This window comes from Phalacrocorax aristotelis, chromosome 4 (genome assembly GCF_949628215.1).
Source record: "Phalacrocorax aristotelis chromosome 4, bGulAri2.1, whole genome shotgun sequence".
Lineage (NCBI taxonomy): Eukaryota > Metazoa > Chordata > Aves > Suliformes > Phalacrocoracidae > Phalacrocorax > Phalacrocorax aristotelis.
Genome location: NC_134279.1, coordinates 74,365,254 through 74,391,807, shown reverse-complemented (window position 1 = coordinate 74,391,807; position 26,554 = coordinate 74,365,254). Strand labels below are relative to the sequence as shown.

The window sequence follows — 26,554 nt, the reverse complement described above, 5'->3', positions numbered from 1 at the left end:
TCTTGATTCCTTTAGATACATACTGAGGTCATAAAATCCACTACACTGATTGCTTCTCTGCTAGGATTTTCAAGGGTCAGAGAACTGTAAACATGGAAAATGGGCTGTTCAGCCTTAACGGTATGAGACCTGAAAACTCACATTGCTATTTCCACAATAACTGTACTACAACTAATCTTCAGTCCTAAATCATTCAATCTGACAGCTTTCATTTGTTTCAAGTTCAAGAAGAATTTCATGTGGAAGCTGTGCTTGTATTGTGACCTCAAATACCTCGTCAGCAGGTTTACCTACTTTTTAAAACTATGTATTTAGGTACAGCTCATATACACTTTGGTCAGACTGATTCCCTGCTTGTGGAACTGGGCATCTGGCAGCTATTTCTAAAGCATATCTGGCATTTATCACATATTGGAGTTATCTTTAATAACAGTATCACCTATTCAGTCTGCTTGCTTACAATCCATCAGCGTTTAAATTACAGGAAGTAGTAAGACCCCAGTTCCTTCTGCACTCAAAAGAGGGGAAAACAAACAAAACAGGAAACATTTACATAGTTAACCCAAACACACATGACCTGTAATTATGTGGTCTTAGTTCAAGGCTATGTATATTCCACTTCCTTTTCTGATAATTTAAAATACTGAAATCTTAGGACTGCTGCGAGTCAAACCATCTGCCTAAACTGCATAAAATAAAATATGGATCTGGTATCTTATGGCATTGATCAGGGCCACTTCTAAAACCTGCTACTATCTCCTCTAGGAGCACAATCAGTTTTATCTCATCTAAACACATTTGCCTTAAAGGTTGGTTAGGTGATATTCAAGATGCTGTTATAACTTTCAGGCTGAGATAGGCATATCGTTATTGACTTTTAAAATACTTTCTAATCCTGTTGCCTTCCTGCCTGTGCAACTCTGTGAGTAGACAAATCCTAAGAGGAAGGTTCATCCAAGATTTATGAATAAGATTATAATCTGGCCTGAAATTAATGAAATTATATAATGTTTTAAACAACCAGTATTTTCCTTTCCTCTTTTCAGAACACCCACACTATATTAAATAAATTTTTTTTCATTTCAGACACATTTATTATGCACAGCAGTAATTACTTCTCGTTGCTGTTACAAAATATCTATTCATCCCTTTCACTGGAAGAATGAGACAGTACAAATGCATCATCACTGTCTCAGTCTGCATTTTGCTCATATCAGGCCTTCTCTTTACATATTTATTGGTTTTGGTGAGCTATTGTATGTTCATTAGGTGGAAGCAGTGAATACAATTTTTTTTCCACAAGAATTAGTGTTCTGTGATTTTCCCGATTATTTCCATTTTCTCATCTTGAAAAAAGGGAAGATATCTCATTACAGAACAAATGAGTAAAAATCAAAACTTCCTTGATATACCACATGACAGAAGAATCTATTCAGTTATTTTACTTAAACCTGTCTGCATATATCTTGGGAGTCCTTGTTATTTTAACTATTTGGGCTGCCATATTTCTGTTTCATTGTCACACAGTTTAACGTTAAGGTTCAACGTTTAATAAACCAGGAAACTGAAGTTAAAGGTAGTTCCATAATCATTCTTAGTTTAGTTCTCTGTCCAAATTATAGTTAGTAAATAGAGAACAAGAAATTTATATACACAGGTAATTGCCCAAAATATGAACATTTCTATATATGTCAAAGAAAATGTCTACTCAAAGCCAGTATAGTGTCTAAAATACAGGCTGGAGGGGGAATGTCCATATAAAGCAGAAGACACTGAGAAGTAGACCAAAAGGAAGGAAAGACATCATTAGGCATTAAGAAGAGTAAGTCTAGTGAGATAAACAAAAGAAATAAATACATTGTTTTGGGTTCTTTTCCTAAGTTCTTCAAGTTATCATCATTGTGTCAAGAAAAAGACAAGTAATTAATTTATGTCCATTAAAACATGCCATCTGTATGGAAAACTCAGTAATTCTACTTAGTGAATTTCTAGGTGCTAGCCTGCGTTTGTTATCCTCAACCTACCTAATTAATATAAATTATAAACCATCCTTTTTCCAGTTAGCTTATGTATTTCAAGAGACTGCATACATATTTGTACATACAATATCTGCAGTATATAGGTTGAGTGATTCTGTGCATCGGTTTCTCAGCCGCTCATTAAGCTGTTAATTTGGAATTTAAATACGTTTGGATTCTGAACACAGAACTTGTCTGGATTTAGGTCAAATGTGTCATGACTAAGCTTTGTTTTCTGCAGGAATGATCCCAGTTCTTATCCTACCAGCAGTGCTTTGCCTTGGTTCAGATCAGGTCTATTATACATGTCTGCAAAGGTGATATATTTTTTCTGAAGAGCCTACTTGTGCAGGGAACACTTTTAACTGGCAGAAAGGTTGTTCCCTTCCTCCCTCAGTATTTAGAGGTTGTCTGGGAGTTAGTCCTAAGGCAATACTTTGAAGAACTGCAAAGCAGCCACAGGATCTAGTCCGAGTTACGCCATGAGGACTGAAAGTCCCTGAGAACTGTACATCACTTCTACTATCTAGAAAATGGATATGGCAGTTGGTGATGCCAGTTGTCTTAGAAATATTTTGAAGTTAAAATAGTGATTATTTGTAAAACGCTTCTGACACCTTCCAATGAAAGGTACTGCATATGTTTTAGTTTAATGGTTTTGGCTAACTTAGCGTCTTTCAGAGAAGCAGTTTATTTTCTTTGTCCAAAGCAGATGGAATCCCCACACGCTATGTATATGAGCACTGAAAAAAAATGAAAGGAAGTGAACGCATTCTATGGGATTTGACATGGTCCAAGAGTGATTACAAATTTATAATCCACTTGGGGGACTTTGCTGATTTCTTAAGCAGCTTGAGTGGTTTATGAACAGCATGCAATTTCATTGTGAGTGTCAGATTAATGCTAGATGAACGCTTTAAGCAAAATTTATGCTGGCTTAGGTCGATTTATTTAACCTATTGAAATGTTTTTATACTCTGTTTTATGGTTTACATTACTAACTATAGTATATGCATTCCCTTTCCTGACAGATTGATAATATACCTATTAAATTAAATGCTGCAGCTATTTTAAGAGAGGGTGCCCTCTATCAGCGGAAAATGGAACAGGAACTCAAGAGGTATAATCACCCTTCTTTCTCAGATTACTTTTCACATCCCTGGATATAGAATAAGTAACCACATTAAAAATAATGAAGTAGATTCCAGGTAAACTAAAATTATGGATCTGTGGAATGGCATCAAGAAGCTATTCTATAAACACAGTTGACAAAGAGAAAAATGGACCGAGTCTACATTAAAGTAATTGTTTTACTGTAGATGCTGTACAGTATGACTGTGTTCTAATTTAGCACTCTGGCTAATGTTCACCTGCACAGTCCAATAAGGATCACTTGTTATATTTATTCCTATTCTCCAGAATAAATAATGACACAAATACACATTTATTTCTGTGTCTATTATAAAAGATGCATATATATTAAGCCAAATCATTTCATATACCTATACCTCCATTTTTCTTCAATGGTCTGTGGCCAGCTACATGCCAAATTCGATACTTGAACTTGTTTATATGTGTATAAAAATACCCATCTATTTCTATCACAGTAAGGTATGGGTGACTAAGAGTGTGCTGCTCCACAAGGCAAGATGACCCAGGAGCTGAAGGTGGCAGCAAGGCATGTAGGGACAATGTCCTCACTGACAGCAGCTCAGTTCCGTAGTACCCTGGCAAGTCAGCAGAGCAGATCCAGTGACAGACAGCAGGGTCAGCAAATGGTCCAGTGATTGCCAGATGAGTCTGCAGTGACAAGTCAGGGCTGAGGTCAAGCCAGGAAGCCAAGTCAACAAGGCAGGGTCAACAAGGTGCTAGGCTGGGTGCAGACTTACCTACAGCATAGCTTAGGCAAGGACAAAGGCTGTTAACATTAGCTTAAATGTGGCTCCCAGGAAGAAACTCTACACACACAACAGGACTATTCGTAGCTCTTCCTAACACAGCTCTTTTCACTCCAGTCTGATCCAGTGTTACATGGTCGCACTACAACAGAGCTGTCTTTGAACACAAACAACTAAGCCCTAGCAGGCATGGGGAATAAGAGGTGGCAGGTCCTTTTGGTGCACTTAGGGCTCTAAGGAATCCTGATGTAAGGATTCCTCTGACACAAGGGATGCTTATTCAGCAGCATAGGTTTCCAGCAGATATTAACTAGAGAGAGGGTGACTCCTGAATGGCCACTACAGGTTGTATTCTGTAGCTAGAATTACAGAACATTTTCACTAATAATTTTAATTTATTAAAATTAGATTAGATTAAAATCAGATTTAGTATTACTTCTAATCCACCTGATTTAGCAGGCTAAGCACTAAATATTGTTAGCGTTTTAAGTCCTGGAATGACTGCCTAAGGTTGGATTTGGTCTTTGGACCTAGCAAATTTTGGTATATGGATCAGGATTTTAGCAGTAAGATATTATGCATCGTGCAGCTTCTGTTACCAGCTATGGATGTATATTGAGGTTCTTTTATATTACATATGGTACTGTTCACTCTCTCTGGCAGAATTTGTTCCACTCGGCAAAGGAAGAGATTTTCCCCATAACTTAACACTATTTTATATTGAGTTTTAACCTTCAGCTGCATTTAACACACAATGGATACATATATATATATGCATTGGGGAGCAGCAGTAAGGCACAATTCACTACATTTTTGTGTCTCTGCCCTAATTCTTGGCTCATTCAATCCTCTCCTGCAGGTCTTTGATGGGCCTGCCCCAGAGGTTTGCTACGCTTTCCTTTCTCAGCCAAGCACAAAAAATAAGAATGTGGTTTTGCTTAATAGCTGAATGTTTCTTTACCTCATTACAGCAATATTATTGAATTGACAAAATACAAAACAGAAATAGAATTAAGCAGAAGAGTTTTTAGTTCTCTGTGTTAAAGTGGCCAAGAAGATTGCTAAAGGAAAAAGGTATTTGTTCCTTCTACCTCTAAGCAAAGTAATGCTCTGAAGAAATGTACATACCTTCAGCCTGATTCTCCTTGCTCCTTAGGAGAATCCATATGTAGCTAAAGTTTGCCCTCTCTTGGGGCTTTGTTTTACTGAAAACTTTCAGGTCCATGCCCTCGTGCACTCTCCTCCAGCCTGGCTTTCCCAGGTTTTCCCCATAGTAGGAACACCCGTCAGACTGGAGTTAAAATACATCTGTCAAATGGCTTTGCAATGTCTGCCTTTTTCCTCTGCAGAGATCAAACACCTTATATCACAACAAATTACTAGAAATGTTTTACAAACCAAGGCAGGGCTGCAAAGCCAGATCCCTAGAATAGCATACTCTTTCTTCTTTCTTGCAGAATTGAAAATCTGCTACAAGGGACTAGAGACCCATCTGAGTTCTTGGAATGGCAAAAACAGATGCGTGGAAAAGATTTGGAAGAGCAGCTGACGGAAATAGAGTGTAGGAGGCTTCAAGGGAAACTGAGTCATGAAGAGGCAATTCTAGCCCATCAGAATATACTTCAAGAAAATAAGAAGAAAGCTGATCTAATGAGAGGAGAGGTAATACACACAGCATTGCTCAAATCTTGCTTATGTTCAATCAGTTCAAAATCTACCACAGATGATACCTGCTATAAGAGGGTGTAAAAGTTCTATACAGTGTCTTTACCTACTGGAGTCTGCAAACAATGGAAAAATAGTGCTACAACTTCCAGACACAGCTATGCTTATACATTAAAGTACTTTTTACAAGTACTGGATTTGATTACTAACACTTACGAAGTAAATTGAATAAAACAGAAGGTTAAAGCATTCTCACCTATATTCATATCATTGCGTATATCCTTTTTGAACAGACACTGAGACACTAAGCACCATTTGCAATGAAATCATGAATATATGACTAATTTCATTATCTTGTTAAAATGACAGCCACAAATATGAAAGAATTTCTTTTCTTAAACTGATATAATTCACAGAATCACAGAATCATAGAATGGTAGGGGTTGGAAGGGACCTCTGGAGATCATCTCACCTCCCACTGCTTGAGCAGGCACACCCAGAGCAGGGGGCACAGGAACGCATCCAGGCGGGGTTTGAATGTCTCCAGGGAAGGAGACTCCACAACCTCCCTGGGCAGCCTGTGCCACTGCTCTGTCGCCCTCACAGCAAAGAAGTTTTTTCTCATACTGAGGTGGAACTTCCTGTGTTCCAACTTGTGTCCATTGACACTTGGCCTGTCATTGGGCACTGTTGAAAAGAGCCTAGTCCCATCATCCTGACACCCTCCCTATAGATATTTATAGGTACTGATGAAATCCCCCCTCAGTCTTCTCTTCTCCAGGATAAACAAACCCAGGTCTCTCAGCCTTTCCTCGTAAGGGAGATAATCCAGTCCTCTGAACATCTTGGTGGCTCTCTGCTGGACTTGCTTGAGCAGTTCCCTGTCCTTCTTAAAGTGGGAAGCCCAAAACTGGACACAGCACTCCAGATGTGGTCTCACTAGGGCTGAGTAGAGGGGGAGGATAACCTCCTTTGATCTGCTGGCCGCACTCCTTTTAATGCACCTCAGGATACCGTTGGCCTTCTTGGCCACACGGGCACAGTGCTGGTTCATGGACAACCCTCCAATCTGGCAAATCACCATTTCCCAAAAACATTGCTAGATCTTTGTTTTGTTTCTGAACTCACATTACATTTTTCCAGTGCTTTCCCTATAAACTAAACAAGTGATCAAGTGATCAAGAAATAAATAATGTTATAGATTTTAAATTTTTCATAGTAACTCTCACAGACTTTTGTATTAGCCCAGTTTGCTGCTATGCCCTGTAGGCCAGCCAGTACTTCTCTCTTGGCCACCTCTCACAGATATCTCTGCAGTGTCTCAGCAACTTAAGATGCAACCACAAACATACGAGTTTTCATAAAGGCAATGCTGCAAGAGGGAAACGTGTTTAATGAGTTCCTTCTCTGCCAAGACAGGCTGTAGCAAGAACTTAAAGTGAACCCTGCCATATACATGGTGTGATCACTCATATTCATTCAAAAATTATTGTAATTATTATATTCACCTCACTTTCAGAACATGAGTGTTTTATTTCTTAACAGAAATGTCCCAATATGTGTAGATTCGGGGATGTTCAAATCAGACTTGCTCTAACCTGACCGATTCCAGGCAGCTCCCTTTGCTTGCCAACAGGTGCCAGCAAGGCAATTCATCCATATGGAGATCTCCAGAAGTACTGAGCACCAATTCCCCATTCACCAACAGCTGTCATGCTGACGTTCCTCCTTTTAAATCTCTAGTCTTCCACCTAAACCAGAAAGTACAGTAAGGAATGTAGTCTGGGAAAATCCAGTCTCCTGCTTCCTGTTCATTTCTGTCAAAGAAAGGAACATGGTAGCCAAAAGTGGACTTTCTGTATGTTATAGGGATATAACTTAGGCCCAAGAAGTTCCTGCAGGCACATAACCCGCTGTGTATTAGATTGGCACTCATCTTGGTATCTCGCAAACAAATCTAGAGATGGCTATTTTGTCTGCTTTTAGAAACATGTGGGAGGGAATCCTGGAAGATAGCAGTGAAAATGTTATGGAGGGGTGTTGTGGGTAAATAAAACATAGAGTGGGGAGCTTAAAACTGGGTCTCTATGTTGTTCCCAGCCAATGTCTTCTGCTACTTTTGTGGATGATATAATACTTTAAATCCATTTGTCCTTGTGCTATTTCAGTGATTTGAGGCACTCAGATCACCAGTTATCAGGAATTTTATTCACCTGTTTGTTTGGTATTTAGAAAGCAGAGCTGATGCACCAGTATGCAGAGAAACGTCTACAGGAACAGAAAGAAATGAGAGAGCTGGTGGAGCAGGTCGTGGAAGGACACAAGAATGCAAAGCAAGCAAAAATAAAGCTCCAGAAATACAAACAGCGAATAGGTATTTATATATTGTCAGAAGAATGAGAGATGATGCCAAATGTCCCCAAATTATCTTAGTGGGCCAATTACAAGTTTTACACAAAGGAAAGGGAAGTTTAGGGAAAGATCCAGGCTGTACATTTCTATGAATGCATGAATATGAATTCCAGGAATAAGTTGGTAATGGGTGGATCAGAAATTCTAAGCTACTGGCCATGGGAATTACTCTTTGTTTGAAAGGCAGAAATACAGCATTAATGTTCTGCGACTAGTTTCCCTTCCATGTAGAAGTAGCATACGTGAATAACTGTGATTTTGTCAAATCAAGTTATGAAGCTCAGATTGTTGTGATTCATATCGTTAAGAGAGGATTTGCCTAGCAACCACTGTGAAGGAATCATGGCTCAAGATTATTGTCTTCTCCAGAGAAGGCGGCTGTAGCTAAGGAAAGAAAAGCCATCTCCTAGAAGGACAGTATCACAAGGGAGAAGGATGTACCACCTCCAAGACAGTCCAGTTGTTAGGATGAAGGGAAATAATGTTACTCATCCTCCACTATTCTTGATGATAATTCTACAGTTAATGCATTAGCTAATGAAATCCATGGAGAAGGCTGTTCTGACTGGCATGGCTGTACATATCCCAGTGCAACACCATGTTAACATCTACTGTATGAACAGGTTGCCTCTAGTTGTGCATATTTTGGTGAGCAGACTTTTCTCTCCTCATGCATCTCCATACTTCTATCAGTAAGGGTTGAGGGTGGCAGAGGGTTTTAGTCACTCTGAAATGGCCTAGTAAAGCCTACCAGCCTTTGCAATTCAATTATTTCTATCAAAACTATGAATATTTGCTATTGTATAATATCCTTTTATTAAATAATGAAACAGAATGCACTAATTAGAACAGAAATGACAAAGCAGTAATTCAAAGTGATTATGTATATATACAGTACCTTTATGTGTTGAATAGAATGATAGATAGTGGAGGTGGGAAGTATTAATTTGTTTCTCTAATCATCCCTCCCACCAATGCCAAGCTGTTCCCTCAAGTACCTTTAGATCAGTATTATTGTTATTCACAAATGCATATGAATTTTCCTCCAGATGGACTACTTGTTAAAACATGCAGCCAGCTAACAGAGATTAGTTCTTTTATTTCAGTTCAGGAAGTTTGTGAAGAAAATCGAGAACTTCTTCGGCAAGCTTTAGAAGAAGAGGAGGAGAAGCTAAGGAAAAGATATGAACTAATTCAACAAATACGAGCTATTGAGTCTTTACCAAGCCTCAGACACAAGTTTGTTGATTTAACTGAGGTAAGCTTAAAAGGAAAAACTACTATTTTTACATAAAAGGATATTGTATATGTTTCACACATTCAGAGGAATTGCATACTGTATGCAGATATACCACAGTCTGGGTGCATAGCATTAAGTACAGTGACCCCATGACACAAAGGTTAGATCTGAACTGGAACTTCCACAAAGTTTTTAAAATTAAAATTTTACCAGGAAGAATATTCTGATGGTAAGTTAAATCTTAAAGCCCTTGAACTTTGTTTGAATATTTCCAGTAGGATCTGGGTTTCCCGATATCTTTCAAAAAGAGACTGGTAAGTGATTGCAACACAAATTCAGAGATTTGTCAGTCCTGGGTAAGGACTAAATGAACACAAAGTTTGGACTGATGTACGGTTGTTAATATTGTAGTGGTGATCGCCATGGTATTAGCAAAATTAATTTCCTTTTCTTTCAAAACTGTGAGCATTCAGGTATGAAAAAGAATGTCACGGGAACCCAAAACCTGCTAGGCTGTTTTGCGTGTACTGTGCAAATAACTTGTGTGAGTGTGCTTAGGTCTACGGTACATGCATCCCAAACTCCTTGGACTTACTATTGATGCATGACAACTGAGATTGCCTGAGACTGGGCTTTGCAATGCCCACTTTTGCAGAATTTCCAGACTTAGGCAGCATCTGGAAATCTGTTCTCTTACCACTAAATCAGAAACAGAGTAGCTGAAAATACTCTCCCATTTCTCTTATCCACACTGAAAGAAGAATAATGTAGAATAATATAAAATTGCACTACCAATTTTAAATATAATCCTTTTGGGTTTTTTCTTTCATTTCATGAATATTCAAATGAGGATCACAAATTAAAAAACCATCATGGCTACTCTGCAGAAACCATACAAAAGGAACAGGTCTTCCTTCCCTTGGGCTGATGGAACAGTCAATATGATGCTTTGATTTTATCTCCTGCTCCTCTGAATAGAACTGAGCCATTCGTTGATTCCAAAGCTACCTACTATCTTTGCAACCATCAGATATCCCCCATCTCATTTATCAGATTTTAGAACACATTCAATCTTCATGTTTGAAGTAAGTGAACAAGAATAAATTCAGGTCCCCAGATGTCCCATCCTCCTTTACTCTCTTTGGTTGCCTTTATGGCTGTTGCCATCACTTCTCCACTTTTTTTCCAGCCAAAGTCAGCAATTCTCTTTTTTCAAACCCAGAATCACTCTACCCATTTGTGGAGAAATACTGCTGAACCACAAAGGAAAAAGCAGGGAAAAAAGTGAAGAGCACAAAGAATTATTGTACACCACAGGTACTGTAAACTGTCTGCACGGAAATGCCAAAAGGGACTCCAATCTATAGGTCTTTTACTGCTTTGGATAGAGTTGCACATGGTGTCAACCCTAAGCAGAGCCTTTAGCTGGTCTCATGGCATATTTGTTACCCAGATGGTTCAGTCACAAGATGTAAGCTGCAGAGGCACAATAGTATGATGTAGTTGGATGTGGAAATGTCATTACTTCTTCAGTCACAACAACTTCTGTAAAATTATGCAGGCTCTCATTCAGGAAAATGAAGGTGACTGGAATGTCAGTACTTTCTTATTTCTAAACCTAGTTCATTTCATTGCCACTTACAGTGGCTGTTGATCCCTCACATAGAGCTTCCACTGAAATACTGTTTGTTGCTCAGTACAGAATGTGGCTTTAAATACATTTTCTCATCTAGTTCATCTCAAAAGAAAAAGCAGGAAAACACATCTTTCAAGTCATATATGAAAAACCCATTCAAAATTCAAGCTTAACCTATGCGTAAGGTTACTAAAGTGTAAGGTTGCTGAAAATGGAGTCACCATAAAGGTCATATTACAAGAAAATGGACCTGAATTATATGGATGGACTATTAGATGGATAAGAAATTGGCTGGATGGCCATATCCAAATAGTTATAGTCAATGGCTCAATGTCCAAGTGGAAACCAGTAATGAATGGTATCCCCCAAGGGTCTGTACTGGGACCAATGCTATTTAATATCTTCCCTAATGCTGCAGTGGGACTAAGTGCACCCTCAGCAAGTTTGCAGATGACTCAAGCTGGGTGGTGCCATTGATACACTTGAGGAGAGGGACCTGGACAGGCTTGAGGAGAGGGACCTGGACAGGCTTGAGGAATGTGCCCATATGAACCTCATGAAGTTCAGCAAGGCCAAGTGCAAGGTCCTGCACCTGGGTAGGGGCAATCCCCAATATCAATACAGATTGGGGGATGAATTGATTGAGAATAACCCTGCAGAGAAGGACTTCAGGATATTGGTAGCTGAAAAATTTTATATAAGCTGGCAATGTGCACTTGCAGCCTTGAGACCCAATCATATCCTGGGCTGCACACGTCTTTTTAAGTGTGACCAGCAGGTCGAGGAAGATGATACTCCCCCTCTACTCTGCTCTGGTGAGACCCCACCTGGAGTACTGCATCCAGTTCTGGGGCCTCCAGCACAGGAAATACACAAACCTGTTGGAGCAGGTCCAGAGGAGGGCCACAAAAATGATCCAAGGGCTGGAGCACCTCTCCTATGAGGACAGGCTGAGAGAGTTGGGGTTGTTCAACCTGGAGAAGAGAAGGCTGTGGGGAGGCCTTATTGCAGCCTTGCAGTATATAAAGCGGCTTATAAGAAAGACAGAGAAAGATATTTTACCAAGATCTGTAGTGATAGGACAAGGGGCAATGGTTTGAAACTGAAAGAGGGTAGATTGGACATAAGGAAGAAATTTTTTTACAATGAGGGTGGTGAGGCACTGGAACAGGTTGCCCAAAGAGGTTGTGGATGCCCCATCCCTGGAAGTGTTCAAGGCCAGGTTGGATGAGGCTTTGAGCAACTTGATCTAGTGAAAGATGTCCCTGCCCATGGCAGGGGGGGTTGGACTACGTGGTTTTTAGAGATCCCTTCCAACCCAGATCATTCTATGATTCTATATCTCAACTTCACAGTTCCCTTATATTCACTATTACAATAGCTGTCTGAGTGAATTAGCACACTTTTGGTGATAGCTTGCCCTGTTTTTTAATTTGTACAAAAGACTTTTTCAGACTTAGTGAAATTAAGTATGTGTCCATAAATTCTCATTCACTGTCATAATTTTTAAAGTACCCAGTTCTTCCCTTGATGGTACTTAAGTTGCATGAATACCAGCATTATCTACTGCATGAGTATAAGACTTTTCATATTTTAGGAACCACTTCACTGTCTTTACTGAATATTTTTGAAATGCAGACACTCAAAATACTCAGCTTCTACCATTCTATATTTCTACAAATTCTTTTTCCTGGACCTTTTCAGTGTCTGCTTGCCATGCTCAAACACTACCACCGGTATATATGCCCTGTTGGAAAACATTTTCCTTTCACTTCCTGTGAATACAACTTGACAGTCACTGACTAGTTTAGATTAGAGGCAAGGTATAGCACTTGCTATTTGCAAATTCATTCTAAAATGAAATCTGAGGGGAGACAAATGATCATTTACTGTTTCAGTAACCTATGGTAGTACATTTTTTTCAGAGAGATGCAAAAATAAAGACTTCTTAATATTGAACTCATATCAATCTGATGCTACTGGTGACCATTTTTTAGGTCATGTTTGGTATGCATGAGGAGTGTAGAAGTAGAAACCACTGAGCCAAAATTGAAGGGTCAGGCTTTAGGTGAAAAACCGGTGATGATCTCTTCTTACTGACTCAACTTTTGAAGCTTTAGAAAGAGAAGCTCTGCAGACCAACACTGCAGGAGAGGCTTTTGGAAATCTTTGAAAAGTCCCCAGAGATGGCCATCCAAGACACATTCTTCTTCACTGACAAGCTTGTGTCATTAGATTCTCCAGACTGACTCAGTAATAATCGCCCATAAGCACCAATGTTGTAAAGGCAGAGAGCCATGCCTGGTTTTTTTGTGGTACTCTATTTTGTCACTTTATTGCCCCTGACCCCCACACCCCCTTACTGTTTTCTTCATCACTCTTGGCTTTCCCCCTATTTCATGGACTCACTGCTCTGAACAGCCAGATATTGGTCACTGGAGGACGAGTACCTGACTAGATTGCTTAGATGGCATCCCAGACTGCAGAAGAGGGATGGGACCCAGGTCAATTATTGCAGCCAAACTGACAATCTGAGCATCTATCTGTGACAGAGCATCGTGCTCTTTTCCTGGCTTTTTTTTCCTTCCCCTTCATGTTCTATTTTGTGAAAAGCTCAAAAGCAGAAAGGCGACTACTATTCTGTCAACAACTTCTTCAGTATTCAATACAAGGGCTGTTTTTTCCCTGCTAAAAAGGATTGCTTGAAAAAAGGAAAGCTTTTTAACTGAATAATATCTCTCCATTAAAAGGATTTTAATGAGTTTTACTTGCATATGTTTATCGTTAGCACTTAATTTCAGTCTGAGAAATACAATTTGGAGGAGTGGTATTTCTTTTGGATTCCACACACACACACACCCCTGTCACTATTTCTATGGAACTAAGTAGAGCAAGGTCTTCTGATTAAAATCCTAACCAGTGTTTCACTCTTAGTGTTATACAACTGTATAGCACAAGTCAGGTTAGCATCTTGACTTCCTGCACCCATGTATGCCTTTATGACATGCCATGGTACAAGATACACACCAAAGATGTGTACCAAAACTGTGTTAAGATAGACAGAAGAATATTATTTTGTGTGAAATGGATTAAATTTTGCAAAGAAAGCTACACAGAAGCTCTGTATTTGTGTGGGTTTATGCAAGTTTTCCATATATGCTGATGTAGATATGTGTAGACAAAAGGAAGGGAAGACTATTTGTAAGAGCAATGGCCTAAAACTTCAGGTGTTCACAAATCTGTTTGGAAATTATCTGTCTTTGAATGCAAACTAAGGTGCAGAAGTCTCTCATTATGTCTTAGAAATGGGCTCATTATCACTCGAATTGCAAAGTGGATTTTAAAAAGCCTTCATTAAACATTCAGGTTTGAATATTTTAACTTTGGGTATTAAGATCTGAATTTCCTGGGTACAAAGCATTGCTTAGTCCTAGTCCTTTCAGATAAAAATAGTAGATGCCATCATAGATCAAATCCATAATTTGGAAATAGAAAAATACAAAAAAAAATCATATTTTTTACTGTAAAGTCTGTTCTGGTTTTACAAACTGAAACATATGCAGTTTTACACACTTAAAAACTGCAAAAGTCTTATTAAAACTAAAAGATAAGTCAACTAGAATTTTTTGGATAGTAAATGTGTTGTATTTACGGTTAATCTACTATATATTTCAGTGCTTTTTAATTAAAATTTTTATGAGCCTTGTGTTTTAACACATATGAAAGGTAAGCCTTAAAAACAGCTTCTGAATAATGGGTTAGGGCTGACCCTATCTTTCCTGTAGTCAAAATATGTTCAGCATGATTTGGAACACAATCAAAATATTCTGGTTTTACTCATTTACTCTCCCCTTGGTATTTACAGTGTTATTTAAACCTATATTTCATGTTCTCTAGACTGGTGGCCATGGTTTAATTTGTGAAATGTCAATAGTGGAACTACGTGAACGCCTCGCTCTACTCAGAGAAGCACAGAAGGCAGCAGAGGAAGAGAAGAGAGACCAGATAATTCATGAAAAACAAGCTAAGGAACAACTTCTTCTAGACAAACTGGACCAGATTTCCCTGTTCAGAGCAGAACTTGGACGAGCAGCTGCTTTAAAGTCAGTATCAAACAGCATGTGACATTTAAGACATTGCAACTTTGTTAATATTTTGCTAGCCCCTTGAGGAGAAAAAACAGTAGAGAGCAAAATACTGCCCTTCTATAAATCAGTATGACTTTTGTCAAGGATTATACTGGGGCCAGAATTTCCTCTTTATTGACAATAATTTACATCAGATTTAACAAATCTTTTTCAACATTTTGAATTTATGGTTGAAGACACTCCGTAAGCTAGTGTTGACAGTATTGCCGCAGAATTCAGAGCCAATATTATATATTCAGAAATAAGTTCTACCTTTCATCTGTTCTTTTTCAGCTAATCAGAACTAATTTGATTTTATTAGAATCATTCTAGCTTGCTACTTAAAGTGGTTTCTCATTTTCATTGAAACCAATACATTACGGCTGTAGTATTCTTCCTTGAACTTCATTTATTATATGAAAAGGCAGGCCTTACTCTAGAAGTTTAAAATATTTTAGGAAGAAGATTTTCTGATAACAATAATAAGTTATAAATTAAATATTTTATAGCAGTAGATCAAAGAGAAAAATCTTTGCTTACAGGCTCTGATAAAATTTTGTATTCATTATTCATATTTATTATTCATTATCATATTTATTATTCATTGTCATGAAGGATCCATAACCATCATAGATGCTTCACATATGCAGAAGACAGGTCCCTTCCACAAAGAGTTTAAAATCTAAGTACAGCTATTTACAAATAAAGCTGAGCAGGAAGAAAGCCTGTGTAAAAGTGTAAAATATGGCACACCTTTTGGTCTTATGCCATTTTTGCTGTATCTTGACTATTTGCCAATGTTTTCTTGCAAGCTGTCTTTCACCTTTTCCCTTTTGTGTGTTTGAGAGGTTAGTCCTTGTCTTGCCATATTTATTCCGCACAGTTCAGGCTGACATTCTGAAGACATATTCTGTCAGGCTAAAACCGCATGTCTTTAGACATATCTTAGATTTGTGTTTATTGCTGAAATACCAAAGGTGGCTTCCTAGAGTTAAATTCATGTAATTGATTTATCACCCAATTCTAAATCTCAATTACAGAAGGCAGTATTGATGTATTCATTTAACTAGTTTTCACTAGTCCCAACTCTGATTTGGTTTGTTGATGATAGTTAATCTCGACAGACTGAGGTTTTATTATGTTAGTACTTAAGAAGATAGTTTAATGAATTTAACGAATAAATAACTGCAGCTGCAGTGGATTGACTGCATAGATCAGTGACCCTCTCTTCTATGGCATGTATCGAGAAAAGATTTTAAGATTAAAGAACCTGAAATGGAGTTGGAGCTGGAAATACACTCTCATCACTGAACATTCACTGTTGTAAAAGCCTGTGGGAGAACTCAAGCCACCACTTTCCACTAGAGGTGCAAACAAGGCATTAAGAATACTACATAAAACCTGTTTCACTAGCAACTACATAAAGAATCATTTGTTATGCTAGATGTGCAGTCTGTGAATTTTGTATAGCGCTTGGTTTCTTTAAAGCAGACATTTTGGCTTAATTCAGATCTAAAACTGTTCTGATACCAAAATAAGCTATGCTTGAATGAGAAGCAAACTTCGATTCACTTTTTGTCCTGACATTTGAATTGTTTTTTAGAACAGACCAGCATGCCAAAGATGGTAGAATCCAAATGAAATTAAACACTTAATTTGCAAGCTTCTAGTCAGGCTCATGATAAGTAACACAGTAATTTTAATGGAGCCCTGTTTGCTCTCCAAATAAAGAAAATACCAAGTTTCATTATATATGTTATAAGACATTTCCTTTCATGGCTCCCAGGCAATTTATGTACGTAACTTGGGAGTATCTACTATAAAGAGGCATCATCAAAGTATACCAGAAATGTTGTTGTTTGGGAATGTATTTAATGCATCTTCATCTAGAATGCAAATCGATGGTATTATTTCAGATAATATAGAAGTACAGCATGCTGGCCTATTTACAAATGCTAGACACTTTGCTGCAGCTTTTACTTATCTCTGAACGAACTATAGGCTTTGTGTGTTAAACCTGATTTACAAATCTTGAATTCTGAAATATCTATCAAGTCAACATGAGTAATTGTGTGGGTTGTATTATTGATACACTGCACAGGAGATGTAAAAAGCAAATTTTTATGTTTACAGAATTAAATCATAATTATAGGGATAGAATAGCAAATCTTACCAATATTCTTCATAAGAAAGCCTTATGCATCAATATCAAAGTACATGTTGTATCTTAAATTTCATTATGTTGAAGGCTACTGCTAATCAGCTGAAGTTTGGCAGCTAAGCTTTGCTAAATAGATGTGCTTTAGTTAGTGTCAGCTGGAGTTTAACTGGGTCTCTACCAAGCAAGTTCCTTTCAGTATCATTTACAAACAGATGTACATCAACACAAAAGAAGCACATTGAGCAAGCATATGATGAGCTATATTAAACAAAATAGGAAATGGAACATGAAAAATTACAGAGACATCAGCCTTTAATAGACTGAAAGCTGTGACATCCATTGCAGCACTGGCTTTGTGAGTACTTGCAGAACACTTAAGAATCAATTCAGTATATATGCAGGACGCCCCTTTAATTGCTAGAATTTCACACAGTTTGAAAATCAGCACTGGCATATGAAGTGGTCAAACATTTGCGTTCTCAGCTTTTGAACATGAGCACCAAAGTTTTATGAGTGTTTGAATACATGCTAATGTACTAAAGTTATGTGCTTGTGTACTTCAGGTACAATTCCCTCTCATTCCAGTGAGGCTACATCTATTACTCCAACTAATTTAATGCACTAAGAATCAAGCAACAGATCAAACCATTTGGTGCTGAGGCTCCCTCCATCCACATTATCTGTGGTTTGAGGGGGGTTACTTTGGGTTGGATTTAGTCTGGTCTTGGGACTGAATGCTCTCACCATTCATGTTGTTTAAAGCTGTCCAGAGGAAAGTTATCTCACAAAACTTCACATACTCAATTCCTTGCTCTTCTGCAAGCCCATCTAGTGAACACCACACTATACTTTTGTTTGTCTCACATAGATGGCAGTGGTGCCACTATCCATGTCCCCACCAGCCACTGCCATAACACATAAAGTACAGAGAAGCCAGCCTTTTTTTTTTTTTTTTTTTTTGGCTCATGTTCCTGCCTTGTTTGTTTTCCTGCTCATTTTCAAGTGACAGGACGGTGCCTGCTGCCCGAGCCTCCTCCCCTCTCTAAGCCAGGGCAACAGCCAGGTAAAGGTAGCAGCTGCTGTTCCAGGGTGACACTCTGAACTGTCACTAATCCTCCTTGACTTCCCTGTGTATGAGGAAGAAGAATCAGAAAATTGTTACAAGGAACAAGATGCACAGAATCCCACCAGCGCAAAAGTTTACCATGTCCCCATCTGGCACTGTCATAATGATGTAGCATGCTGGGGTTTCAGCACCGGATTACAAACGATGGTGTGTTTGCCAAGGTGGCAAAACACTCCTTTCTCTTCCTGCCACTGCCAGTGCTCAAACCCCTCCTTGCCAAGGGGCACTGAGCACACACCAGTGTAACGCCTCTCTCTTGGCCCAAACTGGGGAGGGGTAGAAATAGTCTGAGGGCAGCCATGGCAGCAGGACAAGGGGAAAGGCTGGTTATGAGGAGGGAGAGGAGAACGAGCAGAAGGGAGGGTTATGGATGGATGGCTGTGACAGTCCTTTCCAAGCAGAACAAGCTCCCTAAAGCAGGTGTTCCCTGGGGTGTCCAGGTCTGACTTATGGGGTCAAAGACCTTCTGGGTGAGGAGGAGAGAATGGAGCCCCATCCTCAAAAACCTGTAGGATGCCCTGGCAGCACAACCCTGTGATGCAGCGCACAACTGAGGGAAGGGGCAGACGGCACATGGAGGTGGAAAGACGTAACAGGCCAACATGCACCATGCCATCCCTATGTGTGGCTGTTGCTTCAGTTCTTCAAAAACATAGCCTAAAATAATTTAAGAAGTGAAATAATTAGCAATATAAGGGACTTTGGTGCTTCATAATATTTGTGATTTCATAATTTCACAAATTTAATAAATACTTAAGAGTTCTGTTTGTATTTGCAATAAGGACAGTAAGATTTAGTTTCTCAGTCCCTCCTGCTGGTAGTGAGTTCTTCACTAGCATTGAAACAGAATGAGGAAATGTATCAGAAATGATGGATCAGAAATTTAAATATGTGAAGAGAGGGTGTAAATAAGACAGAGACAGGCTCTTCTCAGTGGTGACCAATGAGAGGACAAGAGATACAAGAGGAAACACAGGATGGTCCCTCTGAACACCAGGAAACACTTATTTGCTGTGAGTGTGATGGAGCACTGGCACAGGTTGCCCAGAGAGGCTGTGGAGTCTCCATCCTTGGAGATACTGAGAAGCTGCCTGGATGCAGTCCTGGGCATCTGGCTCCAGATGGTCCTGCTTGAGCAGGTGAGGGTGGACAAGATGACCTCCAGAGGTCCCTTCCACATTCAGCCATTCTATGATTCTGCAAATGAACTTTGATTATACAGCTTCATAATCTTTATTTCAAATTAGGAAAACACCATTATGGATAACAGTCACTTTCACACCTAAAATTAGGTGATTAATGAGTAAATTGTTTTGGAATAGAGACAGATTTTGAGTGCTTAAATCCCTCACATTAGTACAAAATAGTGATCAATCTAATAGTGTGGTGTTCTAGGATGTCACAATAATAACTCCCTCAACAGTGAACTGTTAACAGTTAGATACATTAATTTTCCTCAGTGCAATAACTAAGCATTCACTGCAATAACTAAGAATTATATAGCACAGGACAGAAAAAAAACCCAAGGTATTGTGAAGTACAGTCCTAGTCACTGAGACTGAGAGTATGAGGAAATTTTTAAAAAGTTGTTTACTGCACTATAAGGCAATCCTACTTCTGCTTTCAGAAATATATTTGTGTTTATTGCACAAGACTTCATTTCATAAGGTGAGCTTATAAATACACTCCTATCTGCTTAAGTTGATACTTTGGTGCCTAGAATGGTCAAGTAGCCATTTTTACTCCATCTCCTACAAGTATTGAGTCAGTGAGAGCTGTCATACATCTGTGTCCTTACACTTTTGATGCACAGGTGGAGTTTAAAAATGTGGTTTTCAGTAGGGATCCTCTGTGCAAATCTTCAGATTCCCCATTTTTTAAACACAGCTGAGAAGACCCAATCCAACTCTTCCAATTGTTTTCACTTCCTACAGGAAAACCTTTCATGTTGAATTGCTGCTTCTTCAGCAAGAGGCCAGATGACCTACTGGACCTAGAGTCCATTTGGCCAGATGCTAAAATTGCAGGGCAGATAGTTAAATAATTACAAGGGATATGTAAATAAGAAGACACTGGACTGCCAACTCTGTTAAAAGTTTGTAAAATGTAAAGTAAAATAATACTTACATATTTTTAAAATTCATTCTGTTCAGTAAGGAAATCACTGAGACAACAAATACTGCAGTTTATGATGCCTGGAACGTTATTTTAAATAGAAAGACACTTATATTTTAGCCATCACTGACGGAATTGTTCTGTACTTCATCATAGTAAGCCAAAATCTTTCTGCTGTTCATTGTACACATAGCTTACATGGAAAATAAATAGTGAATGAAATAGGTGGTAGATAAAGAAAATGTCACTGTTTCCTTATATATGCATATTCTGTTGAATCTTTCATTAATCCCTTACTTTTCCTCCTTTGAGTAGTTTATACGTACGCCCCACACTACTACAAACTTCCATAAGCACATTCAAGAATCTCATCTCATTCTTTAACACTAAAAGGTCACTGAGCAAAAACTAGAGTTAAACCATTTCAAATACATGCAGACTTCAAAAACATGACACATTTTTTCAAAGTCTTTGCTAGGGAAATATTTTTTCAATTGTGGCAGACTCATAAAGGGATGGAAGACTTTTGTCTGAAACCAAAAGAAAAGAATATTAACAAATCCTCTTTTGGACCAAAGATTTGATGTTATATTTTAGGAACTAGTATGATTCTTAAAGATTGGTTTTCATTCAAGGTGCTCAAGCTAGTAAATAAACTTTAAAGTAAAATTAAAATGGTTTCTGCATATTTGTTTTCATAAATTATCACACCATTTTCTGTTGAATCTGGAGAGGATTTTTCTAACTATGTACTACTCCATTCTGACTGGCTGTTACCTTAATTCCTTAGGATATATGTGATATGGGGTGACAGAGATTGTATGAACTACTTTTATCATGAGTCCTGAAAGTTCTCAACTGACCATCACAGAAAACCAGAATTTTAACATTTATTTTTTCATTCCTTCCTCTCTTTGAGTTTCTGTTATGATGTGGTGTGGCATCTGAAAAGCTACGGATTGGCAGCTTTTTGGAATAGCGTAGAAGACTGGCACATGACTTCACATAGAAGAGGACTGAGTATTAGTCTGAGTATAAGCAACTATTTACAATGTTAATTCTGGAGCAGCTGCTGCTGCTTCATGATGTTAAACCTCTTGCTGTATTTCCTATAATTGTATTTACAAGAATCTGGATTTGCATGTAATGAAAGGTTTTGTTGCTTGTTCCCACTGACAATATTTAATCATCAAGTGTTTACATAAAACCTTATTGTTATATTCTCCTATATCCCTTGGAATGCAATGCCTTGTTACAATGCAAATAGACATAATCCATGTTCTCAATTATATGACATGATAGTGCATGATTTTTAGATTTACAGAATAGGGTTAAAAATTAATCTCAGTGTAGCAGAGTATGTCACAGTATTAAAGAGGATAAGGAAGTGTTATCGTAACCAGATAGCATGACACAAAGTGCAGAGAGGTTCAGGAAGTGTCTCAGGAAAGCAACTGGAAACGAGAAGCTAAGCTGAACCATGCCCCTTATATAGAGTTCACAGTCATTTCAGAACGTAACACAGGTCAAACCTTCCCTTCATCCAGCTCCTGAGGATTTTGGGAACTGTAGTCCAGAATGGCTGCTCTAAAGAACACCTCTTACGGGGAGTTTTGTGTCAGCAAAGATGAAGCTAACAAGGCAGACAAAAGCCATCTCTCCCCAGATGAAAGAAGTGTTTGGATCCCTGGAATCTTGTTGCAGACACTTTAAGGCAAATTGGTGGTTTTAGCATCAGAAGGAACTTCCTCCAGCTCCTTGAGAAGAGTGGGCCTTATACTGAAAACACTGTGATATAAGACCGAGGAGATAAGGGAAGAGTTATGTTGTAATACATTTCCAAGGGGCACCCTGTCTGTGAAATTAGTCCTGCCACTGACAGAGTAACAGTCACAGGATCGCCCGAACAATGCCCCAGTGCACGCTGCTCTTGGTCATGTGGAGTCTTCATATGGTTTCCAATAACAACAATGGTAATGTTGTACTTCTGCAATATAAAAGGACCTTTTACAAAACTATCCTTGCCAGCTGAGAGAAGGCATCAGATCTAACCTGGTTATGTATTATATAATTTTGTATATTATTTGGTAGATCTAACACTTACTTTAGCTCTGACTTTGGCCAGAGAGTCACAGCTGCTCATGACATAATATTAATACTACATCTTGATCATACTGAGCCAAATTCAAGGGCAATATTCAACATAAGAGAAAATTGGAGGTTAAGCGAATCACTGCGCCGGGTGGTGTAACCTACAGGAAGAAGTTGTGAGTAAATTGTGCCAGTTGGGTGCAAGTAAGCAAAACCAGATAAAATGTAAACTCCAGAGGACAGAAAAGTAGCTACAATAGAAGGGGAAGAAAGGAAGACTATCTGATAACCTCTCTTATGCCTTACTTGTATGCTGCACATGGTGCTATCTGTTTATGCTCACCTAGACCCACTAACGTTAATTAGTGCATCACCATCCTATAGATTCTGAATCTGGGCATTGAGATCACACAGAAAATAAAATCTTTCATTTGCCAAGGCATACAGCAATTGAGATGAATGCTAATGATCATATAAGGAAAACTCCATAGTTCTCAGAAGCAAAAAGCTGCAGTATTATCACAGGTTTTGCACATGCTTTTTCTAAAGAATGTCGTGTCAGGCTTGAAACATTTCAGATATTGTCATCATGGCATCCTGTGGGAAGAAATTATTCTATACTGTTTAGTAATGCTGTTCTGTAAACAACAAGAAGCAAGTTGTGAATACTGCATTCATTGAGCTATATTATTTAAACCTGTTTTGAGTCTAGATGGTTCCCAGAAGCAAGTGAAAATTCATTATTATCAAGATAATATATGCTCAGATGGATTTATTCTGTGGGTTGATATTGTTTTACCTTCTCATTGCTTCTTTTTTATTTTGCAGGCAAGAAGAAAAGAAAAGAAAGCCCCAGTCTGGTGAAAGGCCTATGAAAGATGAACGCATTTTAAACCTGCAGAAAAAGATTGTAGAAAAAAAAATGGAGCGTAAAAAGCAAGCAGGACTCTTAAAGATTATCCCCCAGAAAACCAGCATCGCATCAAGGAAGGTCTGGGAGTTACATAAGGAGAAAAGCTCTGCAGTAGACCTGCTGTTCACAGACCTTCGCTCAACTGCCAGCACTGGCAGGGGGGCCCGAGGCAGATGGTGCCACACATGACTGGCAGCAACAGCTCCCTGCTTCCTGCCTAGGCACCATTTCTCCAAACCATGGCCTTGACCTCACCTTCTTATCACACGTTCTGCTACCGCAGAGCAGGGCTCGTCCGTATGACATTCAGCTTCCCACTTTCCTTACCACACACTCTCATCCCATCAAAACAACGTCTTACCCCCTGTCCCTAACTCTTGTCTTTCTCAGCTTCCAGTCACACACACGGCATACACCAAACCGGGACACTCACCTCCCGTCTCACCCCAGGCATGTTCAGTTTATCATTCCCATGGTTTTTACCTCACCTTTCCTCAGCCTGGTCCCACAACATCAGATGGAAGCACCGGTAGCCTTGTAGGCCTTCTGCTGGTTCACACTGGTTGGGTTTCCTTAGCAAGTGTCTAAAGACAAGCGGTGAGGAACTGCTGCTCCTGCTGCTGCCACCGCCTCTGCCATTGCCTTGTGCATGCCTAACATTGAGAAGTGGTTCATATACCAGTAACAGTATGTTTACCACAGCATATGGAACCCTGCAGTGAACAGTCACGATGGGATCACTTTTTAAAAGCTGTACCAGCCCAATGTAAAATCAGAACTAAATCTCCCAATCCATTAAAATAATAATTCTTTACCTATTTTGTCAAAAAGTTAGATGAAGCTGAATTCAATGAAGGGGAAAACTGTATTTGTCAAGTGTGTATAGTTTAAAACCCAAAATAGTGCAATCTTTCAGAGTATCAATGTTTGCTGCCTTCAGAATCCCCATTTCAGGCAAGCAAAATTTGTAGGTGCTTATATTGAAAACTAGGTCTATCTGCAGCAACAAAAACATTTAAGACCTTTTTGAAGAAAGCATTTCCTAAATTGGGGCGGCTTTCTGAACTGAGGTTTTGAACACATGCTTAAACACTTTGCTGAATGGAGTCCAGAGTAAAGTAGAAGCAATAAATGCAGACTTCAAAGGAAAGCAGCCATATAATTACACATGTGAGACATTTTTTATGTAAACAACAAGAAATTATAAATCCACAGCTAGAACTTTTGTCTAGCTGATATGGGTCTGTGTGAGTGCTGAGGTGTCATATGGTTAAACAAGAAAGCCAGGATTTGAAAGTTGATGTTAGATTTTGTCTTTTTCTTGAGCTTAGCTTTACACAGTAAGTCTCTTAAGGTGTCACAGTGCTTTTGTTTATGTTCTGCTCAAATGCTAAGACATCTGAAAAAAAAAAGAAAAAGACAGTGGAAAATATTCAAGGTTACTATAAATTATTTAGCTGTCTTGGTGTATCTTTCATTAGTGCTGTTCAGCTCTGCATGACCCAATCCAAGTGTCACTACAGGGAAGTGGGACAATTCTGGTCCGATATGTTCAGCAGCATCTTTATCCTAGTTGCACTGTGTATTGCTGAAAATGGTGTTAGTATGACTAGAGCAGAAAATTCCTCCCTTAGTTGTAATGTGGTAGGTGTCTGGCATTCGGTTTGTACTGCTACCTTTTAGGTTCCTCAATAAGTAGGAAAAAAAGGGACACTAACCCCTTGTACTGAAGTTCAAAGTCCAGATTATGGCTTCACTTACACTTGTGGTGGCCCTTTAGGCCCACTGAGTTTGTGCTGCTATAAGTCAAGGTAACATTTGTTTATAAATGACTATTACATTCTTAATAAAACAGAATTTATATTGCAATTTGGAAAACTAACCATAAGAAAAACTACCATTAATGGAAAAAAAAGTACTTTTCTACCATTTTAAGCAAAGAATCAGATGAAAAAGTAGCAGCTTTCTGTTTGTTCTGAGCTTCTTTGGGAATGCTCCCTTGTGAAACCAGCTTTTGAATCAGCAAACCAGTAGAGTCTGATAGGGTTTGTGCAACTGTTCATTTATGGCTTCAAGAATAAACTGTTGGCAAGGAAAGAACATAAGGTAGCAGCACTGGAGCAAACCATCCAGATGTACTTTCATCTTGACTTAACATTTTGTGGAGTGTTGCAGCTCTGTTTAATTTGTCTTAAACTGGGCAACCACTCAAGTTACCTTACTAGTCTTCATGCCCAGTTTGATGTTGTTTCCCAATGATGTTAGCATATAAACTGTGTTGACAGACAGACACACAGACAATCAAATAGAAGTTCAGTATATCCTCTAAAGAGAACCACTACAGTCTCTGCAGTCTGATCAGCTGTGTGTCTTTTCTGCAGGATTCTTTGCAATGGAACCATTGGAAGGAACTGGAAGAGAGTCGGGAACGACAGTTCAGGATCCTTCAACGTGGCTTCATGGCCAGAGAAACAGCTCAGAAAATGGCTGCCTATGAGGCAGGAAGAAGTGGAGCCACGGCCTGTATATTGCGCTCTGAAGTAAAATAAAATACATTTGGAAGAAATTCAGGCCTGCTGGAAATCAGCCAGCGTGCCCACTTACTACAAGGTTGAATATTAAACTTTATTTCACCTTTACAGTGTGATTAGAAAAATATGAGCCGTACAGGCACAATAGAATAAAAATGTGTTAATTTTTTGGTAATAGAGTTTTATTTTTAAGCTATAATGATACATTTTTTTTCTGTTAGAATCAAAAGTTTTAAGAAACCGAAACCTTACCATAGGAGCTCCTAGAGCAGAACAGTAAATATCTGGGTAATAGTGTTGAGATCTGTATTTCTGTTACCATTGTATACTATGCCATGGTTTGCTATGCTCATCTTCCAAAAGAATAAAAATGAGGGCAAAAACCAAGCAACGCTGTTTACATTTGCATCTTTTCAGAAGGCACGGTCAGCCCAAGCTCCTAACACATCTTCTTACGTGACAGTAAGTGTGTGTAAGAAGATCACCAGTTTCAACACTGGTTTAGGGGATGAGGTAAAAACTCTTTAGAAGGTTTAGATGATGTGATAGCCTCCAGGAGCCGGAGTCTAGATTCAGTGACCCAGACAGACCATCCCTCTATTCGCAGATGTGAATCTCTTC

General features: G+C 38.8%; 1 protein-coding gene across 1 annotated transcript in view; it reads left to right on the top strand.

The window, feature by feature from the left end:
- CFAP99 (cilia and flagella associated protein 99) overlaps positions 1-26,318 on the top strand; it is a 62,189-nt gene extending 35,871 nt beyond the window's left edge. The window contains exons 10-16 of the mRNA XM_075092036.1: positions 3,050-3,138; positions 5,374-5,578; positions 7,814-7,955; positions 9,100-9,251; positions 14,767-14,972; positions 23,318-23,480; positions 25,784-26,318. Of these exons, the coding sequence (XP_074948137.1) occupies positions 3,050-3,138; positions 5,374-5,578; positions 7,814-7,955; positions 9,100-9,251; positions 14,767-14,972; positions 23,318-23,480; positions 25,784-25,951 (1,125 nt within the window). The 3' untranslated portion in view covers positions 25,952-26,318. The remainder of the gene's footprint in view (positions 1-3,049; positions 3,139-5,373; positions 5,579-7,813; positions 7,956-9,099; positions 9,252-14,766; positions 14,973-23,317; positions 23,481-25,783) is intronic.
- Positions 26,319-26,554: the final 236 nt, after the last annotated feature.